This window comes from Benincasa hispida, chromosome 11 (assembly GCF_009727055.1).
Source record: "Benincasa hispida cultivar B227 chromosome 11, ASM972705v1, whole genome shotgun sequence".
In the NCBI taxonomy this organism is placed as follows: domain Eukaryota; kingdom Viridiplantae; phylum Streptophyta; class Magnoliopsida; order Cucurbitales; family Cucurbitaceae; genus Benincasa; species Benincasa hispida.
Window position 1 is genome coordinate 13,155,964 of NC_052359.1, and position 17,361 is coordinate 13,173,324.

The 17,361-nt window shown below is 37.7% G+C and overlaps 1 protein-coding gene across 3 annotated transcripts; it reads left to right on the plus strand.

The window, feature by feature from the left end:
* Window positions 1-7,658: 7,658 nt before the first annotated feature.
* Window positions 7,659-17,361, plus strand: LOC120090183 (ABC transporter I family member 1). 3 transcript variants are annotated; one of them, XR_005485442.1, is made up of 4 exons: window positions 7,659-8,042; window positions 8,153-8,220; window positions 8,322-8,480; window positions 9,014-14,020. XR_005485442.1 is itself a non-coding variant. In XM_039047709.1 (4 exons), exon 4 carries the CDS (start codon window positions 16,385-16,387, stop codon window positions 17,072-17,074), a length of 690 nt encoding a protein of 229 aa, XP_038903637.1. In that variant the 5' UTR covers window positions 7,660-8,042; window positions 8,153-8,220; window positions 8,322-8,480; window positions 16,262-16,384; the 3' UTR covers window positions 17,075-17,361. The 3 variants fall into 3 exon arrangements, 2 of the variants coding, with proteins under 2 accessions (XP_038903637.1, XP_038903638.1); XM_039047709.1 differs by lacking the exon at window positions 9,014-14,020 and adding an exon at window positions 16,262-17,361 and having other exon boundaries at window positions 7,660-8,042; XM_039047710.1 differs by lacking the exons at window positions 8,153-8,220; window positions 8,322-8,480; window positions 9,014-14,020 and adding an exon at window positions 16,262-17,361 and having other exon boundaries at window positions 7,660-8,042.

The window sequence follows — 17,361 nt, forward strand, 5'->3', positions numbered from 1 at the left end:
AGGTGATAGAGCCGGCGAGAGGAGCCGAAGTGGATGTGAAGAAGGACAAGAAGGCGTGCGCATACATTCTCCAATGCATCCCGGAAGACGTGCTTCTACAAATCGCGAAGAAAAAGACCGTAAAGGAAATATGGGATAGTCTCAAGACGAGGTACTTGGGCAGCGAGCGGGTGAAGATGGCGCTAGTTCAAACCTCGAAGAGCGAGTTTGATGTTCTTCGGATGAAGGAGACCGAGACAATCTATGAGTTCGCGGGAAAAACAACGGATTAGCAAGCAAGTTCTCCACCCTCGGTGTTGCACTTGAGGATTCATCATTGGTCAAGAAGCTCCTGGACTCCGTCCCCGAAAAATATTTCCCCGTCCTCGCCGGAATCGAGCAATTCCTAGATCTCGAAACCATGTCGTTTGAAGAGGCGATTGGACGAATGAAGGCGTATGAGGAACAGACGGCGCAACTCCGAGGAAACAACAACAACTCCGATGGACAACTTCTACTTACCCATGCCGAGTGGAAAGCAAGACAGAAAGGGAATAGCGGTGAAAACTCTTCGTTGAACAAAGGGCACGGATCCGGTGGTAGCGATCGCTGAAGATGGCAAGGACGAGGACGAGGTCGAGGTCGTGGTCGTGGCGCGGAGCGTCAAAATAATGCAGGAGGCACTAGCAACACCGGAAATGGCACTCGTGTCAAAAGTCACATAAAGTGCTTCACTTGCAACAAGATGGGACATTACACGTCAGAGTGTCGCGAAAAAGGTCGTGACGACGAAGCTCATCTAACTTGCGCCGTCGATGAAAAACTGGCTTTGATGATGGCCATGTCCTAGGAGGAGACACGCACTAGAAGTGATAAGGAGGATGCCGTACTACTCAGCAAAGAGCGGTTGTTGCCGGAGATGTATCGCAACGACAAGAATGGAGAAAATAATGACGTTTGGTACCTGATAACGATGCTAGCAACCACATGACTGGCCATCGCGAGAAGTTCCAAGAATTGGATGAAAGCGTCACCGGGAGGGTGAAGTTCGGCGATGGATGAACCATTCAGATCATGGGAAAAGGAACGATCGTGTTCGAGTGCAAAAACGGTGATCAGAAGACTCTCCAAAAGGTGTACTACATCCCAAAGCTACGTAGCAACATCATAAGCCTCAGGCAAATGACAGAAGATGGGAATAAGGTGTAAATGGCGGGAGATGCCATGAAAGTGTCTGACAGGAGCGAGAAGCTCTTAATGTCGGTGAAGCGAACACAAAATTGCTTGTACAAGATAACCTTGAAGACGTTCAAACAAGTCTGCCTTCTGACGGGCCTAGAAGATTCAGCATGGTTGTGGAACACGAGACTTGGCCATGTCAACTTTCATGACTTGAAGCTCATGGGCGAGAAGAAATTGATGCACTCGAAGCATTCAAGAAATTCAAACTCTTGATGGAGAACAAGACGGAGTACAAGATCGGAACGCTCCGGATGGATCGAGGTGGCGAGTTCTTATCTGCGGAGTTCACTCAATTTTGTGAAAAAGAAGGAATCGAGCGACACCTCACTGCTCCATATTCACCGCAACAGAATGGCGTTATAGAGCGTCGTAACTGCACCGTAATGGCGATGACGAGATCACTCCTCAAAAGCATGCACGTGCCAGCAAGGTTTTGGGGAGAGGCGGTGAGACACGCGGTTTATGTGTTAAACCGTCTTCCAACAAAGGCCCTTGGAGAAGCATACCATTTAAAGCTTGGATGGGGAGAAAGCCACACCTTGCAGACTTGAGAGTTTGTTGTGTGGCATATGTAAAAAACACAACCTCTTCACCTCAAGAAAACTCGACAACCGAAGCTCGCCTATGGTATATTTGGTGTTGAAGAAGGATTGCAAAGCTCATCGCTTATATGACCCGAGTCGTGGAAAACTACAAATTAGTAGAATGTCGTTTTTCAAGAGAATCTGAAGGGCCTGGAAACAAAGGCGTTAATGACAGGCAAGGAGATTTCCGGAGTTTCAGATGATTAGAACAATTTTATTCAACGGAGGCATATGGAGGATACAGAAATCGGGGTCGAAAATGCCGCACCACAAATAGCCGAGATACCCGAAATTGGAGAGACTAGTCCATCTACTCCATCGACGAACACACCAGTCCGTCTAAGATCTCTCGCTGACATCTACGCCAACACAGAGGAAGTTGTAGGCGGTGAAGAACAAGAAAATGAGGTGATGATGGTGGTGTCCGAAGAACCGACTTGCTACCAAGAAGCTGCGACCGAGGCCCGCTGGTACGAAGCAATGGAGAACGAGCTGAAATCCATTGAGAAGAACAACACATGGAGTCTAATCGAGCTTCCATAGGGACACAAACCCATTGGTCTAAAATGAGTGTTCAAATTGAAGAAAGACTCTAATGTAGAAGTTGTCAAGCACAAAGCAAGATTGGTTGTTAAAGGCTATGTACAAAGAAAAGGCATCGACTTTGAAGAAGTTTTTGCACCGGTTGCAAGACTTGACACCGTTCGAGTCATTCTTGCACTTGCTGCAAACTGAAATTGGGAGGTACACCATCTAGATGTGAAGTCAACGTTTCTCAACGGGGAATTGGAAGAGGAAGTATATGTTACTCAACCGGAGGGATTTGAGGTTCCAAACCAGAAACACAAGGTGTATAGGTTGTCGAAGGCTCTCTACGAATTGAGACAAGCTCCACGAGCTTGGAATATTCGACTTGATAAGAGTCTCAAAGAGCTTGGCTTTGGGAAATGCACTCAAGAGCAAGCAGTCTACACAAGAAAAGAAGGAGAAGAAAGTGTTCTTGTTGGAGTGTATGTTGACGATCTCATTGTAACGGGAAGTAGAACCGAAAAAGTCAACAAGTTCAAGCAACAAATGATGGCAAAATTTGAAATAAGCGATTTGGGTCTTCTCTTTTACTATTTAGGGATTGAAGTAGAACAATAGAAGGGTCGAATCTTGCTCAAACAACCAACTTATGCCAAAAGAATCTTGTCCCAGTTCGGAATGGCTGACTACAATGCCACGAAGTACCCGATGGAACCCAAGGCACGACTTCACAAAGACATGGAAGGAGCACCAATTGATGCTACGGAGTACAGAAAGCATCGTTGTGCTTTAGATACTGTTGATGAACACAAGACCGGATCTCTCATATGCTGTGTGGATGGCGAGCAGGTATATGGAAAGGCCTACGGCCAATGCATTCAACAAGGTGGTCAAGCAAATACTTAGGTATTTGAGAGGGACAATTCACTTTGGGCTCACTTATGTGAAAGGTCCCTGAGAAGTCGATATATTTGGCTACTCTGACAATGATTTAGCCGGTGATCTCGACGGGAGGAAAAGCACAAGTGGAATGGCGTTCTACTTAAATGAAAGCTTGGTTTCATGGAATTTGCAAAAGCAAAAGACAGTGGCACTCTCATCTTGCGAAGCCGAGTTCATGGCAGCCACTACCGCGGCTTGCCAAGCATTGTGGTTAAGAAGCCTTGTTAGCGAGTTAACTGGAATGGAGCCAAGACCAGTAACATTGTTCGTGGACAATAAATCCGCGATAACTCTCATGAAGAATCCCGTATTTCATGGCTGCAGTAAGCACATAGATACACGCTTTCATTTCATTCGAGAGTGTGTCGAGAAAGGGAAAATTGTCGTTGAATTTGTCAACACCGGAGAACAATGAGTCGACGCACTGACCAAAGCATTGACAGGAGTGAAGTTAGTTGCTATGCGTCAGCTACTTGGTGTGCGTGATTTAGAATCATGTAAGGATTAGGGGGAGTAGTATGAGCTAATTATCCGGTCATGATTCAAGACCGAATCTTCCGGATCGTGTGGAAGAAGAAGTCCACACGTTGCTATTTTTTAGTAAGCATTATGTTAATGGTTTGTGGTTATTTTGTTGTTATTAGACTATAAATGTAAGTCCATCAATCGAATAATAAATAGGGAGTTCTATTACTTTTCTTTCTCTCGCTAATATATTTTGCTTCCAGAATATTTTGTTTTGTCTGTTTTCTTCAAATATATATCAGAGTGCGTGAGATTTTTTTGTGTAGATCCCTGGTTTTTAAACCAACAACGTTCACGTTAAGCCTCCATCTTATTCTCTTCTCACTGCTGCAGAGCATGCCACCGAGCCCATTCACGTTCAGCATTCGTCACCTCACTGTTCACTGTTGCCAGTTGTGCTCTCCGTTCAGCATTCGTCACCGTTCACTACTGCCAAATGTGCTCTCCGTTCACTGCTGCCAGACATGCTCTCCGTTCAACATTCGTCACTGTTGCTGCCAAGCGTGCTCTCCGTTCAGTGTTCGTCATCGTTCGTCTCCACGGTAAGGTATTTTTAACAAGCAGAAAGACTTAAATTATTTTTCTAGCTTTCAGCATTTCAAGTTGAAATAATTTTTACGACTTTCAACCTTTCAAGTCAACCTTTCAAAATGTTACAGCTTCTTAACAAATTGAATTTTGTCTTATGTTATTCTTAATTCTAATCAAATTTCAAAGTTAAAAGCATGCAATTTTCTAATATATTTTTCTATTAAATTTGTTATTAAAGAAAAGAAGCTTGAAGATCATCTTGCAGTTTACTTTAATAGAACCATTTTTAGAAACCATTTGCATTTGAATGGACTTTAATACTTGTCCAACTATTTACAAATTTATCATTTTCAATGGAAATAAATCAACTATATGTAAGCAATTGCTAAAAGTAAAAGGAAAAAACATGCTCAAATTAAATGATAATAATTTTTATAGAAATTATCTCGTTCTTTAAAAGGTTTTAATTTGTATTTTATTTGATAAAATTGTGTATTAAATATTTTCTTACGAAGTTATTCAAACTTAATACTAGTTAAACAATGAAACATAAGTCTATATAATAATGTTGTTTGATCAAAATAAAATATTTAGAATAAATAACAAAAAGACCAACGACATATTTGAAAATTAAGTCTAAGTCTAATGAGGGTTTTTTAAATTAAATCTTTGCTAGGTTGAAAACAATATCTTCATCACTCTAACTCCAAATTTAACTCCATGCTCCTCAAATGATGATAATTTGAATGTTGATAATTGTGTTATTCTTGGTGAGGATATTGAGAAGGGATCTTTAAAGAGGAGATTGACATTGGTTGTTTGGAACCATTTTAAGAAGCAAAAAATAAATGGAGTAGACAAGGCGGTTTGTAATTATTGCAAACAAAAATTAGGGGATGACGGTAAAAATGGAACCAAACATTTGCATGACCATATTAAGATATGCCCATATAAGGGACAAAAGGACATACTACAATCCTTATTGAAACCTAACAGAAAGAATGATAATACATTGAGTTTACATAACTTCGATCAGGAAGCTGCAAGAAAAGCATTATCTATGATGATAATCAAACATGAATATTCTCTCTCAATAGTTGATTATCAAACATGGATATTCTCTCTCAATAGTTGAGCGTGAAGGTTTTAGGGAATTTTGTAATGTCATCCAACCGTTGTTTAAGATAGTGTCAAGAAATACAATAAAGAAGGAGATTTTGAAAAATTATGAGACTAGAAGTTGAAAACCACGACATTGTTGAATGGGATCAAAGGAAAAGTTCCCCATACAACGGACATGTGGACTTCCAACCACCAAACAAAATGTTATACGACTGTCTACACATTTTGTTGACGATAGTTGGGTTTTGCAAAACAAAATAATTAGGTTTATATATGTCCCTTCTCCACACACTTCTGAGATGCTTTATGAATCAATAATGGAATGTCTGTTAAACTGGAATTAGGAGTGTCCAAATGACTCAATATCCTGAATAATCCACCCAACCCAAATTGTAAGGGTTGGGTTGGGTTAGTTTTAATTTTAGGTTGGGTTGGGTTGGGTTCGGGTTACACTTTTGAAAATTCGGATTGACCCAACCCAACCTGAATTTTCAATATTATTAAAAATATTTATATATTATAACTTATAACTATTATAACTCATATATTTTTATGATGTTTGTTNAACCTGAATTTTCAATATTATTAAAAATATTTATATATTATAACTTATAACTATTATAACTCATATATTTTTATGATGTTTGTTGAACTTTGTATTAGATATCTTAGATTTTGATATTTAACATTTGAGTTTTATGAAATTTTTATTATTAGTATGTGTTGTACATAAATTTAGGAAAATTATTTCAAATGGTAAAAATGTTAAAAATATTTACAAGATATAACCAAATTTTAGAACTATCAATGATAGACGTTGATAGACACTGATAGACACGTAAATTTTATTATATTTTGTAAATAAATCTAACACTGATAGCTCTAAAATTTTATTATATTTTGTAAATATTTTGGTTAATTTTTTCTATTTTAAAACAACCCATAAATTTAAGTATTTTAATTTAATAAAAAATGTAAGAAGAAAAAAGAAAAAAAAAATAACACAACAACCCAACCCAACCTAACCAGAAATTTTAAGGGTTGGGTTGGGTTGGGTTGGAGACCTTATTCGGGTCATTCAGGTTGCCAACCTGATCAACCCGAATTTTCGGATTGGTCCAAAAAATTCCCTCAACTCGACCCATGTACACCCCTAACTGGAATATTGATCGAAAATTGTCATTTGTAACAGTAGATAATTGAAGTACAAATGACTCTATGGTTAATATGCTTGTAGATAGTTTGTGTGGAAACTTAATATCGGAGGGGAGTTTATTTCATATTATGGTGTTGCGCATATTCTGAATTTAGTTGTGAAAGATAGGTTGACAATGACAGGAAATGAGATTGAAAAAGTTCGTAGTAGTGTGTCTTTTTGGGTCATTCACAAAAAAAGAAAGGAATTTGGGGAAACTGCTTTGAATGTTTATGATGGTCCACTACATTGAAGTACAAAACTGTTTTTTTATCGATTAAAACAACGAGAACCAAAGTACAAGTGTCTACCTCTGGATCAAGATCGGGTATTAACAAAAGAGATATGTGAGAACTGAAAATATTTTCTCACGTGACTGAAATGTTTTCTGGATCCAAATATCCTATTGCTAATCTTTTTTTCCCAAAAAATTGTAAACTGAAATAGGCTATTTCTGACAAGACGAATTATGACATTCACGAGATAAGATACATGACTTCAAATATGATTTCAAAGTTTGATATGTAATATCCCGAATTTCAAGATTTTTTTTTGAAAAAATTATCTTGAATTGTTTGGACATTAATTTATTCAATGGGTTTGGGTTTGATTATTTAGAAAGAGACAATTGGTTAATTTCAAGTTAACTGTGGATTTAAAAATTTTTAAATTTAATTGGAGTTGATAAGAAATTTGAAATTAATTGGATTCACTTGATAATTCGGAAATTTGAAATTTTGGTGGTAGGATAATTAATTTAGGAGATATTTGTGAAGATTTGAAATTTTGAATTCAATTTAAGAAAAAAATGAGAGAAGTTATTGTGGGTTTGAAATTTTAAAGTTGGTGGATTTATTTTTGAGAAGATGATGAATTTAAACTAATTTGACCAGAAAAGCTTGATTTTCTTGGGGGGAATTTACTATGAGGAAAGAGTTAGAAATTTGATTTTAAATTGGGGGAGAAAAAAAAAAAAGAAGAGATGAATATATATAATATTAAAAATTGAGTTTTAGCTTGGCTCAATTACCCACAGCCTAAGAAGAAGGAAGGAAAAGAAAAACTCTTCTTCTTCCTTTCCTTCCCCTTTCACGCCTCTCTCTCTCCCTCACCCACAAATTTCAGCCTCCACAACTTTTGCAGAGAGCTCCGGCCACCAGCCCATCCGCGCCGCTCGTCGACATCTACTCCATCGCCACCCATCAACCTCTGCTACGCTGTCACAGTTCGTCAGCCTCCCTCGCTAACACACCGCCGCGCACCACCAGTCTGAGCCACACGAATCTGCGCCGTCAGCTTCTACAGGTCGCGCCCGTCGTGCGCCGTCGCTTTTCTCCATCACCGCTGTTCTTGCCTCCGTCCTCAGTCGCCGCCTTTTTGAAGTTGGGTGTTGGGTATATCTCTAATTTTGAGTTTTGGGTTGCTTTTGTAATGGTTTTTGATGACCCACTAAGTGTTGATCTAAGATTATGTCTATGCAACATGTTTGAACCTTATATTCAAGGTTCGGAGGAAATTGGAAGTTGGAAGCGAACTGTCCAACATTCTTGAAGTATTTATTGGTTGATTAAGGTGAGTTTTATGAGTTTTGTGGAGTTATTGGCTTGGGTTGGTCACCCATAAAGTTGTTGAACTAAAATTTGTTTACTCATATTGTTTCGACTTTGGATTAGAGTTTGGAGGTTGTCAAAGTTGCTGTCTAGTAGGTGTTGAAGTTGGATTTTGGTGAAATTTGGAACATGTTGGTTTGGAGGATTTGAGGACTTGATTCAAGATCTTATTGAACAAATAAGAGATAAACTTTCTTGAACATATTTGGGTTTATTATCAAGGTAAGTGATTTACTATCGATTTTCCTTCGAATCCCAAGTTGATGTTACGCTTTGAGTATGCCGAATGCATGATTTATTTTGATGAAATGATCTGCTATGATTTGATTGACGGATGGATTGTTGGTGGTGTTCTGGAAACCTTTGACCATGTTACTAAGGTTAGGATATCATGTTTATGGTTGGTGCAAAATCTGAATGCCGAATGTTGCATGATTAGACTGTTGGTGACTGTTAGTGTTCTTATGAAGTTGTGCACATCGCATATTTATGATCCTTCGAGTTCACATCTTATGATTATATTCGGTGTCTCTAGGGGATCACCACCTATGCTTATGATTGTGACCCTCCGAGATCACTATTTATAAAAGCGTGCCTTTGGGTTCGCCCCTTACGCTTATGCTTATGTTTATGCCTATGATACGCGATACACACCTGTGCCTCGAAAGGGAGGCTAATGGTCACCTAGGAGGCCCAATAGAGGGTCACTTGCTAAGTATTTTTATACCCACCATTTCTTATGATATGTTTTTCAGGTAAGAGCAAGGAGAGACCGACGAATGACAAGAAGAATCCGTAACCGTGCCATTGGGACTGGACAAAAGCTTTCACACATGTCTTTCATATTTTTCATGTTACAGTCGTTAATAGTCAAATATTTGGAGTTTTAAATTATGTTTCTTATTTGAATTTTACGTTTTAGGGGGAACCCCAATCAAAGATTTATAGTTATTTGAATTTTTGTAAAAGTAATTTATTTTATGAAATTCTTTTGGTTTTAGTCATATTTTGTAAAGAGTTGTTTGAGATTTATATATGCATGTAGTAACGGTCCAATTCAGTCTTAGAAAGTCGGGTCGTTACAGTTGGTATCAGAGTCTAAGTTTTTAGGTTCTGTAGACTGACTTACAATGTAAGTCCAAAATGTCCCTATGGCTCGTCAATGGATTCTTTGTCATCACCAGGTATGTATCGTAAATAAAATTTTTATGAAAGTTGTGCCAAAAAAAAAATAAAAAAATTGTTTGGTTTATACACTAATTATGATCTATTGATCGTTTAACGATTTGAAAGAAGCTAGTATGAGATTGTTGTTCAACTATGGCACTATGGAAAAAAAAAAAAATATTATGAGGTCATTTGTCACTTATCTCATGGAAGGACTTTTAGAAAGGGACATATATTTTAGCTCAAATATCTTAAGGTATGATAAAACTATGCGACATTATGGTAATGAAGACAAAAAAGGATGTACTTGTTTAAGCAAGAAAACAAAGTTGCATGTCTATATGAGCATTGATTAAAGAACTTGTGGCATGTTTTAGTAGAAAGTGAAAGTGGTGTTGCGAAAAGAAACTTTGTTGCAATGAAGTATGTGCGTACATTGAAATCAAGGTAATTGTCCTAATCATTGAAAAAAAAAGATATATTAAGGGACCCAATTTTAGGTTGCTACCTATTGAAGTCATTGGCTTTTGAGTAAAGTTTTTGATATGTTATAATCACTCTTGTGAAGTTAAGGTGGATGGGGTAAACAAGGTACCTAAGACTTGAAGTGGAAAAAAAAAATATTGTGGCTTTTAATTGAGAAGTCACGACATATAATTGTGGGTCTTACTTATGTCATTGTTAGGGTGAAAAGACTTGAAATTGATCAATTGGACTGAGAGGGAGACTTTTTGGAGTTTTAAGTAACAAGATGTTGTGATGGTGAATTCTACACAAGATGGAAACTTTGAGTTGGAGAGGTACGATATATAGAAGAGTTTAGAAGAGTTACACTTAGTATGAATTTTATGTCACACTTGGAAAGAGGAAAAGTACCTTGGATAAATTAGTCTTAACAAGGATAAGTGTGAGGAAAATCAAAGTACATAGGGAAGATTTTATTATTTTGGGAAGACAGAGGAAATTAATGTTTTGAGACTACATGTACATAAGTTTGGTTTGACCTTCTAAGATAGAAATTTGGTGTATGTGAGCCTTTAGAATTGGTATAAGCAATCTAGTTACTACTGGGACTTTGGACCTTATTATATGTTGGTGGAAGAAATTATGTAAACCGTTGGTTATGAAGCTCAGTGTCAACACGAAAGGCTTTTCTAAAAACAAAAGGGTAAGGAGGGATAACCTAAAAGGCAGTTGTTAGTAGCAATGGTTGCTAGGAACTATTGAAATGGAAGATTGAGGCTTTAATAGCGGAAAGGTAAATTATTGAAGGCGTTATCAAGGATTAAGTGATTGTGACTTTAGGCGCGAGCTCTGACTAGAAACTAGTGTGCAATCATTTTAAGTGAAAAATGGGAGTTATCTAGGGAGAAGTATACAAGGAGGGCCGCTACCATTTAATAAAGTATCTGGGTCTCTCTAGATGATAGCTCAAGAGATGAACTCGAGAATGAGGCTCGAGTTGATAGCAAGAAGTGGTTATAATTGGGATGAAGTAGCTCAGGTCACAGAAACATGAATTGTTTAGCAAAGTTCTTTTATGCGCCGATGTCTCACCTCGGAGCACACTAGTTTTGTTTGTTAAGAAAGAGAGATGCTAGGGTCGTTAGGTGTCAAATTTAGATTCTGAATTATGGGTTGGGGCACTACAGATAATATGTTTTCTTCTACGTGGACAAAGAGTTTACCAACTTTAGAAAAATAAATATTCTTGAGGTGGATTTATGAATTAGGAAGGTTCTTTTCTTAAAAGCTACATTCATGGATCAGATACAGTTATTATGAGGTCTTGAGGATGTGTTTTAGATGGACTGACACATTATATTGTCCAGGGGCTTCAGGAACCTCATTATGAAAAAGATTTCCAGACTCATTCGTAGTAGGGTCTAAATAGTGATATGCAGTTGTTTTAGGACTAAAGAGCAACGTGAAGATTGGCGAGTAAGTTTTATAACGTTGGTAGTAGAAGGCCTTATGCTAAGACTCTAATGAGCATGAGACTTAATTGGATGAAGTTGTTTCTCAGACACGTAGCTACTAAGAAAGACATCACAATTGGGGTTCCCCATAGTAAAAGTAATTTCCAATTGATCAGATTTTCTTTGTAAGTATCTTGAGATTACGTCGTATACAGTGTGGCCAATTGCTCTGCGACACGTATTATGATTTCTCCATGCTAGCACGAATGGTTCTGATGCATGTTTCTAGTAAATAAGACTTCCTATGCTCATGATAGTTTTCAGAACGAATTTGCTATAGTACTATTGGTTCTTCAGCATCTTAAGTTTTGAGGTTGTATATGGAGGACCGTGTCACACTTATGGGGAACCATTAGGTACCCGGTCGGGTATTAATGGAATTTTTCGCCCACAGATGGTTAAACCGAGTGCTTGAATTAAACTTTAGAGGATATGTTACGCGTTTGCATGCTAGGTTTTGTAAGGAGTTGGGACTCCCACTTGAATCTTACTAATAACAGTTATCAGTCTACCATATGCATGTCGCCATTTTAATTACTGTATATGGAAAAAGGTTGCAGGTCTCCCGTTCACTGGGATGAGGTCAGTGAATGGAAGTTGCTGAGTTAGTGCAATTCATATTGTTTTCATATCTCATGTTGAGGGAGCATGTGACAAATCCGTTTCATGTAGTGGGCTTTGAGCCTTTACACTTGAATAAGAACATAAATTATGAGGAGTAACCTAAGCGAACTCTTGCTAGAGAAGTAAAAGTTTTGCGCATCAAGGAGATAGCACTAATGAAAGTTTAATGGCGGAATCACCAGTTCGAGGAGGCGACATGGGAACGAGAGGACAAGAGCCCAGTACCCAAAACTTTTGCAGGACTAAAACTTTCGAGAACAAAAGTTTCTTAGGGAGGGAAAAATGTAATATCTCGAATTTCAAGATTTTTTAAAAAAATTTATCTTGAATTGTTTGGGCATTAATTTATTTAATGGGGCTGGGTTTGATTATTTAGAAAGAGGTAATTGGTTAATTTCAAGTTAATTGTGGATTTAAAATTTTGAATTTAATTGGAGTTGATAAGAAACTTGAAATCAATTGGATTCACTTGATAATTCGGAAATTTGAAATTTAGGTGGTAAGATAATTAACTTAGGAGATATTTGTGAAGATTTGGAAGTTTGAATTCAATTTAAGAAAAATGGGATACATTATTGTGGGTTTGAAATTTTAAAGTCGGGGGATTTATTTTTGAGAAGATAATGAATTTAAACTAAGTTGATAAGAGAAGCTTGATTTTCTTTAAGGAGAAAATTTATTATGAGGAAAGAGTTGGGAGTTTGATTTCAAATTGGGGGAGATCAAAAAAAAAAAAAAAAAAAAAAAGAAGAGATGAATATATATAATATTAAAAAAAGCACAAATTGGCTTTGACTAGTCAATTAGGGTTTAATGGAATTTATTATGTGGTATGTGGGTTTTGGCTTGGCTCAATTGCATGCAGTCAAAGAAGGGAATGAAAAAAAAAAACTCTTCTTCGTCCTTTCCTCTTTCCCCTTTCACGACACTCTCTCTCCCTCACCCTTCGAGTACACATCTTATGATTATGTTAGGGATCACCACCTATGCTTATGATTGTGACCCTTCGGGATCACTACTTATGAAAGTGTGCCTTTGGATTCGCCACTTACGCTTATGTCTATGTTTATGCCTATGATACGCGATGCACACCTGTGCCTTGAAAGGGAGGCTAACGGTCACCCAGGGGACCCAGTAGAGGCTCCTTTTCCAACCCTCTAGACACTCTGGTTTCTTTCTCCCAAAAATTCCAACCACAAGAAACGATCTTTCTCATGAAGAGGCAAATAGAGGAACTGTCCGATACTAACAATAAAGGATGTGATCCAAGTTTTCCTCCACCTTACCGAGAAGACAACAAAACAAGTTCATTAGTGACAATATCCTCCTCGAGAGTCGATTCAAAGTATTCACACGTCCATGTAGAACTTTCCATGTAAAGAATCTCATTTTCTTAGGAATCTTAATCCTATAAAAGGGTGAAATAACAGACTCACTAAAAGGAGAAGGATACAACAGACAACAGAAAAGGGTATTACAGGAAAATCCCTCCATATGGTTGGATTCTGGACATGTAAGTCCTTTCTCCCATGCTTAAAGTTAAACTCCCCCAACAACGACAACAAAGAGATGACATCAGTCACATCCCTATTGGTCAAAGAGCAACTAAACCTGAAGGAAAAAGGAAACTGAGCTCCCTGACCAAATCAAAAAGTCAAACACTAAATGATTTTTAAAGGACAAAATGATAAAAGACAGGAAAATGTATAACTGCGAGGTCTATCCTCCAACCACTAGTCTTTCCAGAAATACATTTCCTTGCCCTCTCCTACCACACACTAGACAAAATGGGAGAAAGACGGGAGCTTGTTAGAAATATCCTTCCACAACTTTCAATAAGTGCCATTAACTCCACTCGACAACCACTTAAAGGGATAAGGCCCATATTTTGGGTATTTAATTTTTTACATTTAGCCCAGTTAAATTTAGCCAAATCTAAGCCCAACTAAAGTGTCCAAGCCCAAACCAAATAGAATTTTAGGGGGAAAAAATAAAAAAGTGCCTATGGGAAACAAAAGGGAAGACGGGGAATGGGTCCCCATGGGGACCTGTTTCCCTGATGGGGAGTCCCCGCCCCCGTCTCTACCTTCAAATGGTGGGGACGGGGGCGGGGATGGGAGTAAAATCCCCCAACGGGGACGGGGATGGGGAACCCTCCCCTGCTCCGCCCCGACTCTATTGCCAATCCTAACGGCGAGTGAGAGAGGGCGTAAATCGTGGAAATGTATTTTTGGAAAGACTAGTGGTTGGAGGATAGACCTCGTAGTTGTACGTTTCCCTGTCTATCATTTTATCCTTCTTTAAAAAATCATTTAGTGTTTTGACTATTTGATCAGGGAGCTCAGTTTCCTTTTTCCTTGAAGTTTAGTTGCTCTTTGACCGATAGGGAAGTGATTGATGTCATCTCTTTGTTGTCGTTGTTGGGAGAGTTTAACTTTAAGCGTGGGAGAAAGGACTTGCATGTCTGGAATCCCAATCATATGGAGGGATTCTCCTGTACCTTTTCTGTTGTCTGCTGTATCATGCTCCTTTTAGTGAGTCTGTTATCTCACCCCTTTAGAGGATTAAGATTCCTAAGAAAGTGAGATTCTTTACCTGGAAAGTTCTACATGGACATGTGAATACTTTGAATCGGCTCTCGAGGAGGATATTGTCACTAATGAACTTGTTTTGTTGTCTTCTCTGTAAGGTGGAGGAAAACTTGGATCACATCCTTTATTGTTATTATCGGACAGTTCCTCTATTGGCCTCTTCATGAGAAAGATCGTTTCTTGTGGTTGGAGGGGGTGCGTACTATCATGTGGAATTTTTGGGAGAAAGAAACCAGAGTGTCTAGAGGGTTGGAAAAGGAGCCTAGTGATGTTTTGACCCTTATTAGGTTTCATGTTTGTCTTTGAGTTTTAGCTTCAAAGTTTTTTAATTATTCTATAGGCACTATTTTGCTTGATTGGACCCATTTTCTTCATGGGGATTGGTTATTTTCTATGCCTTTGTATTTTTCCATTTTTCTCTCAATGAAAGTGCTTTATTAGGAAAAAGAAAGAATGAAAGAAAATTTGATATTATGTTCATAAGTCTTGATAAGTTAGTCAAGTGTAGATTTCATATTTAAGTTAGTTAAGTTTTGATGTTATGTTCACGTTTTTATAAGTTTAGTGGTTTGTTCTAATTTGACTAGTTAGTGTTCATTTTTATGATGAGTTTGTTTAATTTATGTTGTTGTGCTCACATTTTAATTAGTTTAGTTGTTTGATTTAATTCAGAGTTTAGCATTTTCACAATTTGTTTAGTTTTATTGTTTGTGTTAATTTGACGAGTTAGTATTTATTTTCATGATAAGTTTGTTCAAGGTTTGTTAGTATGTTAATGTTCTGATAAGTTTGGTTGTTTGTGTTATTTTGATCTTTTCAGTATTTATGTTCATGATAATTGAGTTTTATTGTTATGTTGATCAGTTTTGATTCATTTAGATTTTATGTTCATAAGTTTTGAAAATTAATTAAATTTAGTTGTTATGTTTAAAAAGCATTTGATAAGTTAATTATCTTTGAGTGTTTATGCACATCAGTTTTGAGAAGTTAGTTAAATTTAGGTGTTATGTTTATAAGTTTTGATGTTATGCTCACAAGTTTTAATATGTTTAGTTTGTTTTAATTTAATGAGTTAGTATTCATTTTTTGATAGACCCACAATTACAAATGTGTATAGGAGAAGTTAGTCGGGCGTGGGTCCCATAGCGAATATACATGCTGGTGCTTGTATATAAGGGAATTTATGAGCTGTGGGGAGGTATCTTTTTGGTTAGTTATTTGAGAGGCTGGGTTAAGAGAGAGAGAGGGGAAGCTCTAGAATTCTTCTATTGATTTTGTACCTCTGCTGATAAATAAACTACAGTTCATATAGTTTTTATGATGAGTTAGTTCACTTTTGATGTTACGTTCCTAAGTTTTCTGTTTGAGGTACATTTGCTCCATTACATGGCAAGAAAGATGAGATTCTCAAAAAATGTATCAAGAGTGCTTCTCTTGTCATTGAAAGTAATACTTATTTTCTGAAACTTTTTTTTCTGAGACATTTTGTGAAACTCTTGTTTCTTCTTAACTTGGGCAAATTACATTCAGATTCTAGAGTTATTCCTTTTCTTGGCTTCTCAAATACTGAGATTATGAAATCTTTTGCTGGTATTTTGTACATGATTCTTATTTATTTATTTACATCTCTGTTCTACTACAGGTAGTGTTGGTGTGTGTAGTTTCTTATGAAGCTGAGCCTAAAAGAGCAAACTTGGGAGATGTCTGTATTCAGTTTGGAGAATTTTAGGCTTTTGCAGTGAATACTAGTTTTGTATCTCAACCAATGTCTCTTAGAAGACCGCCACTTCCTCGCCTTCTACTCAACCAGGTCTCCTGTATGCGAAATGCCCAGCAAATCCTTAGAAATGTTAATGTCTCCATCCACGATGGCAGTGCACTCGTGCTGACCGGGACCAATGGTTCGGGCAAGACGACATTCCTACGAATGTTGGCTGGATTCTCCCGACCTTCTGCGGGTGAGATCCTATGGAATGGGCATGACATTACAGAATCAGGAGTGTTCCACCAATACAAGCTTCAGTTGAATTGGCTCTCACTTAAAGATGCCATTAAGGAGAACTTTACTGTCATTGATAACGTTCAGTGGTTTGAGGTGCTTGAGGGGAAGCATGGGAGGTCAATGCCTGCCATCGAGCTGATGGGGCTTGGAAAATTGGCAAAAGAGAAGGCGAGAATGTTGTCGATGGGGCAGCGAAAACGCCTGCAACTTGCAAGATTGTTGGCGATCGATAGACCGATTTGGCTGCTTGATGAGCCTTCAGTTGCATTAGATGATGATGGGGTGAAGTTGCTGGAATACATCATTGCTGAACATAGGAAGAAAGGTGGGATCGTTATTGTAGCAACACATATACCAATAGAGATTGAAGATGCCATGATCTTGAGGCTTCCGCCACGGTTCCCACGGAGAATGACCTTGGTCGATATGCTTGATCGGAGTGACATATCGTAGCTAGTAACTTCTCGAAACCGTTACCAACCCAAGCATAGTTCAAGTCGAGTCATTAGTAACATTCTTTCTCATTCTATACCATTTGTGGGTTTCGATTGTCACTAAAATACTTCTAGAAGAGTTGAATAGGAAATGTGAGATAAATTACTGCCATTTTCTGTTTTTTCTCTCAAGTAAATTGCTTTTTAAAATAGCTCAATTTAAAGCTAAAACTAATAACTTCATGTTTTATTTTACGAAAGATAATCTTTTTGAAGTTAAAATATCATTTTCGTCTCTTTACTTTA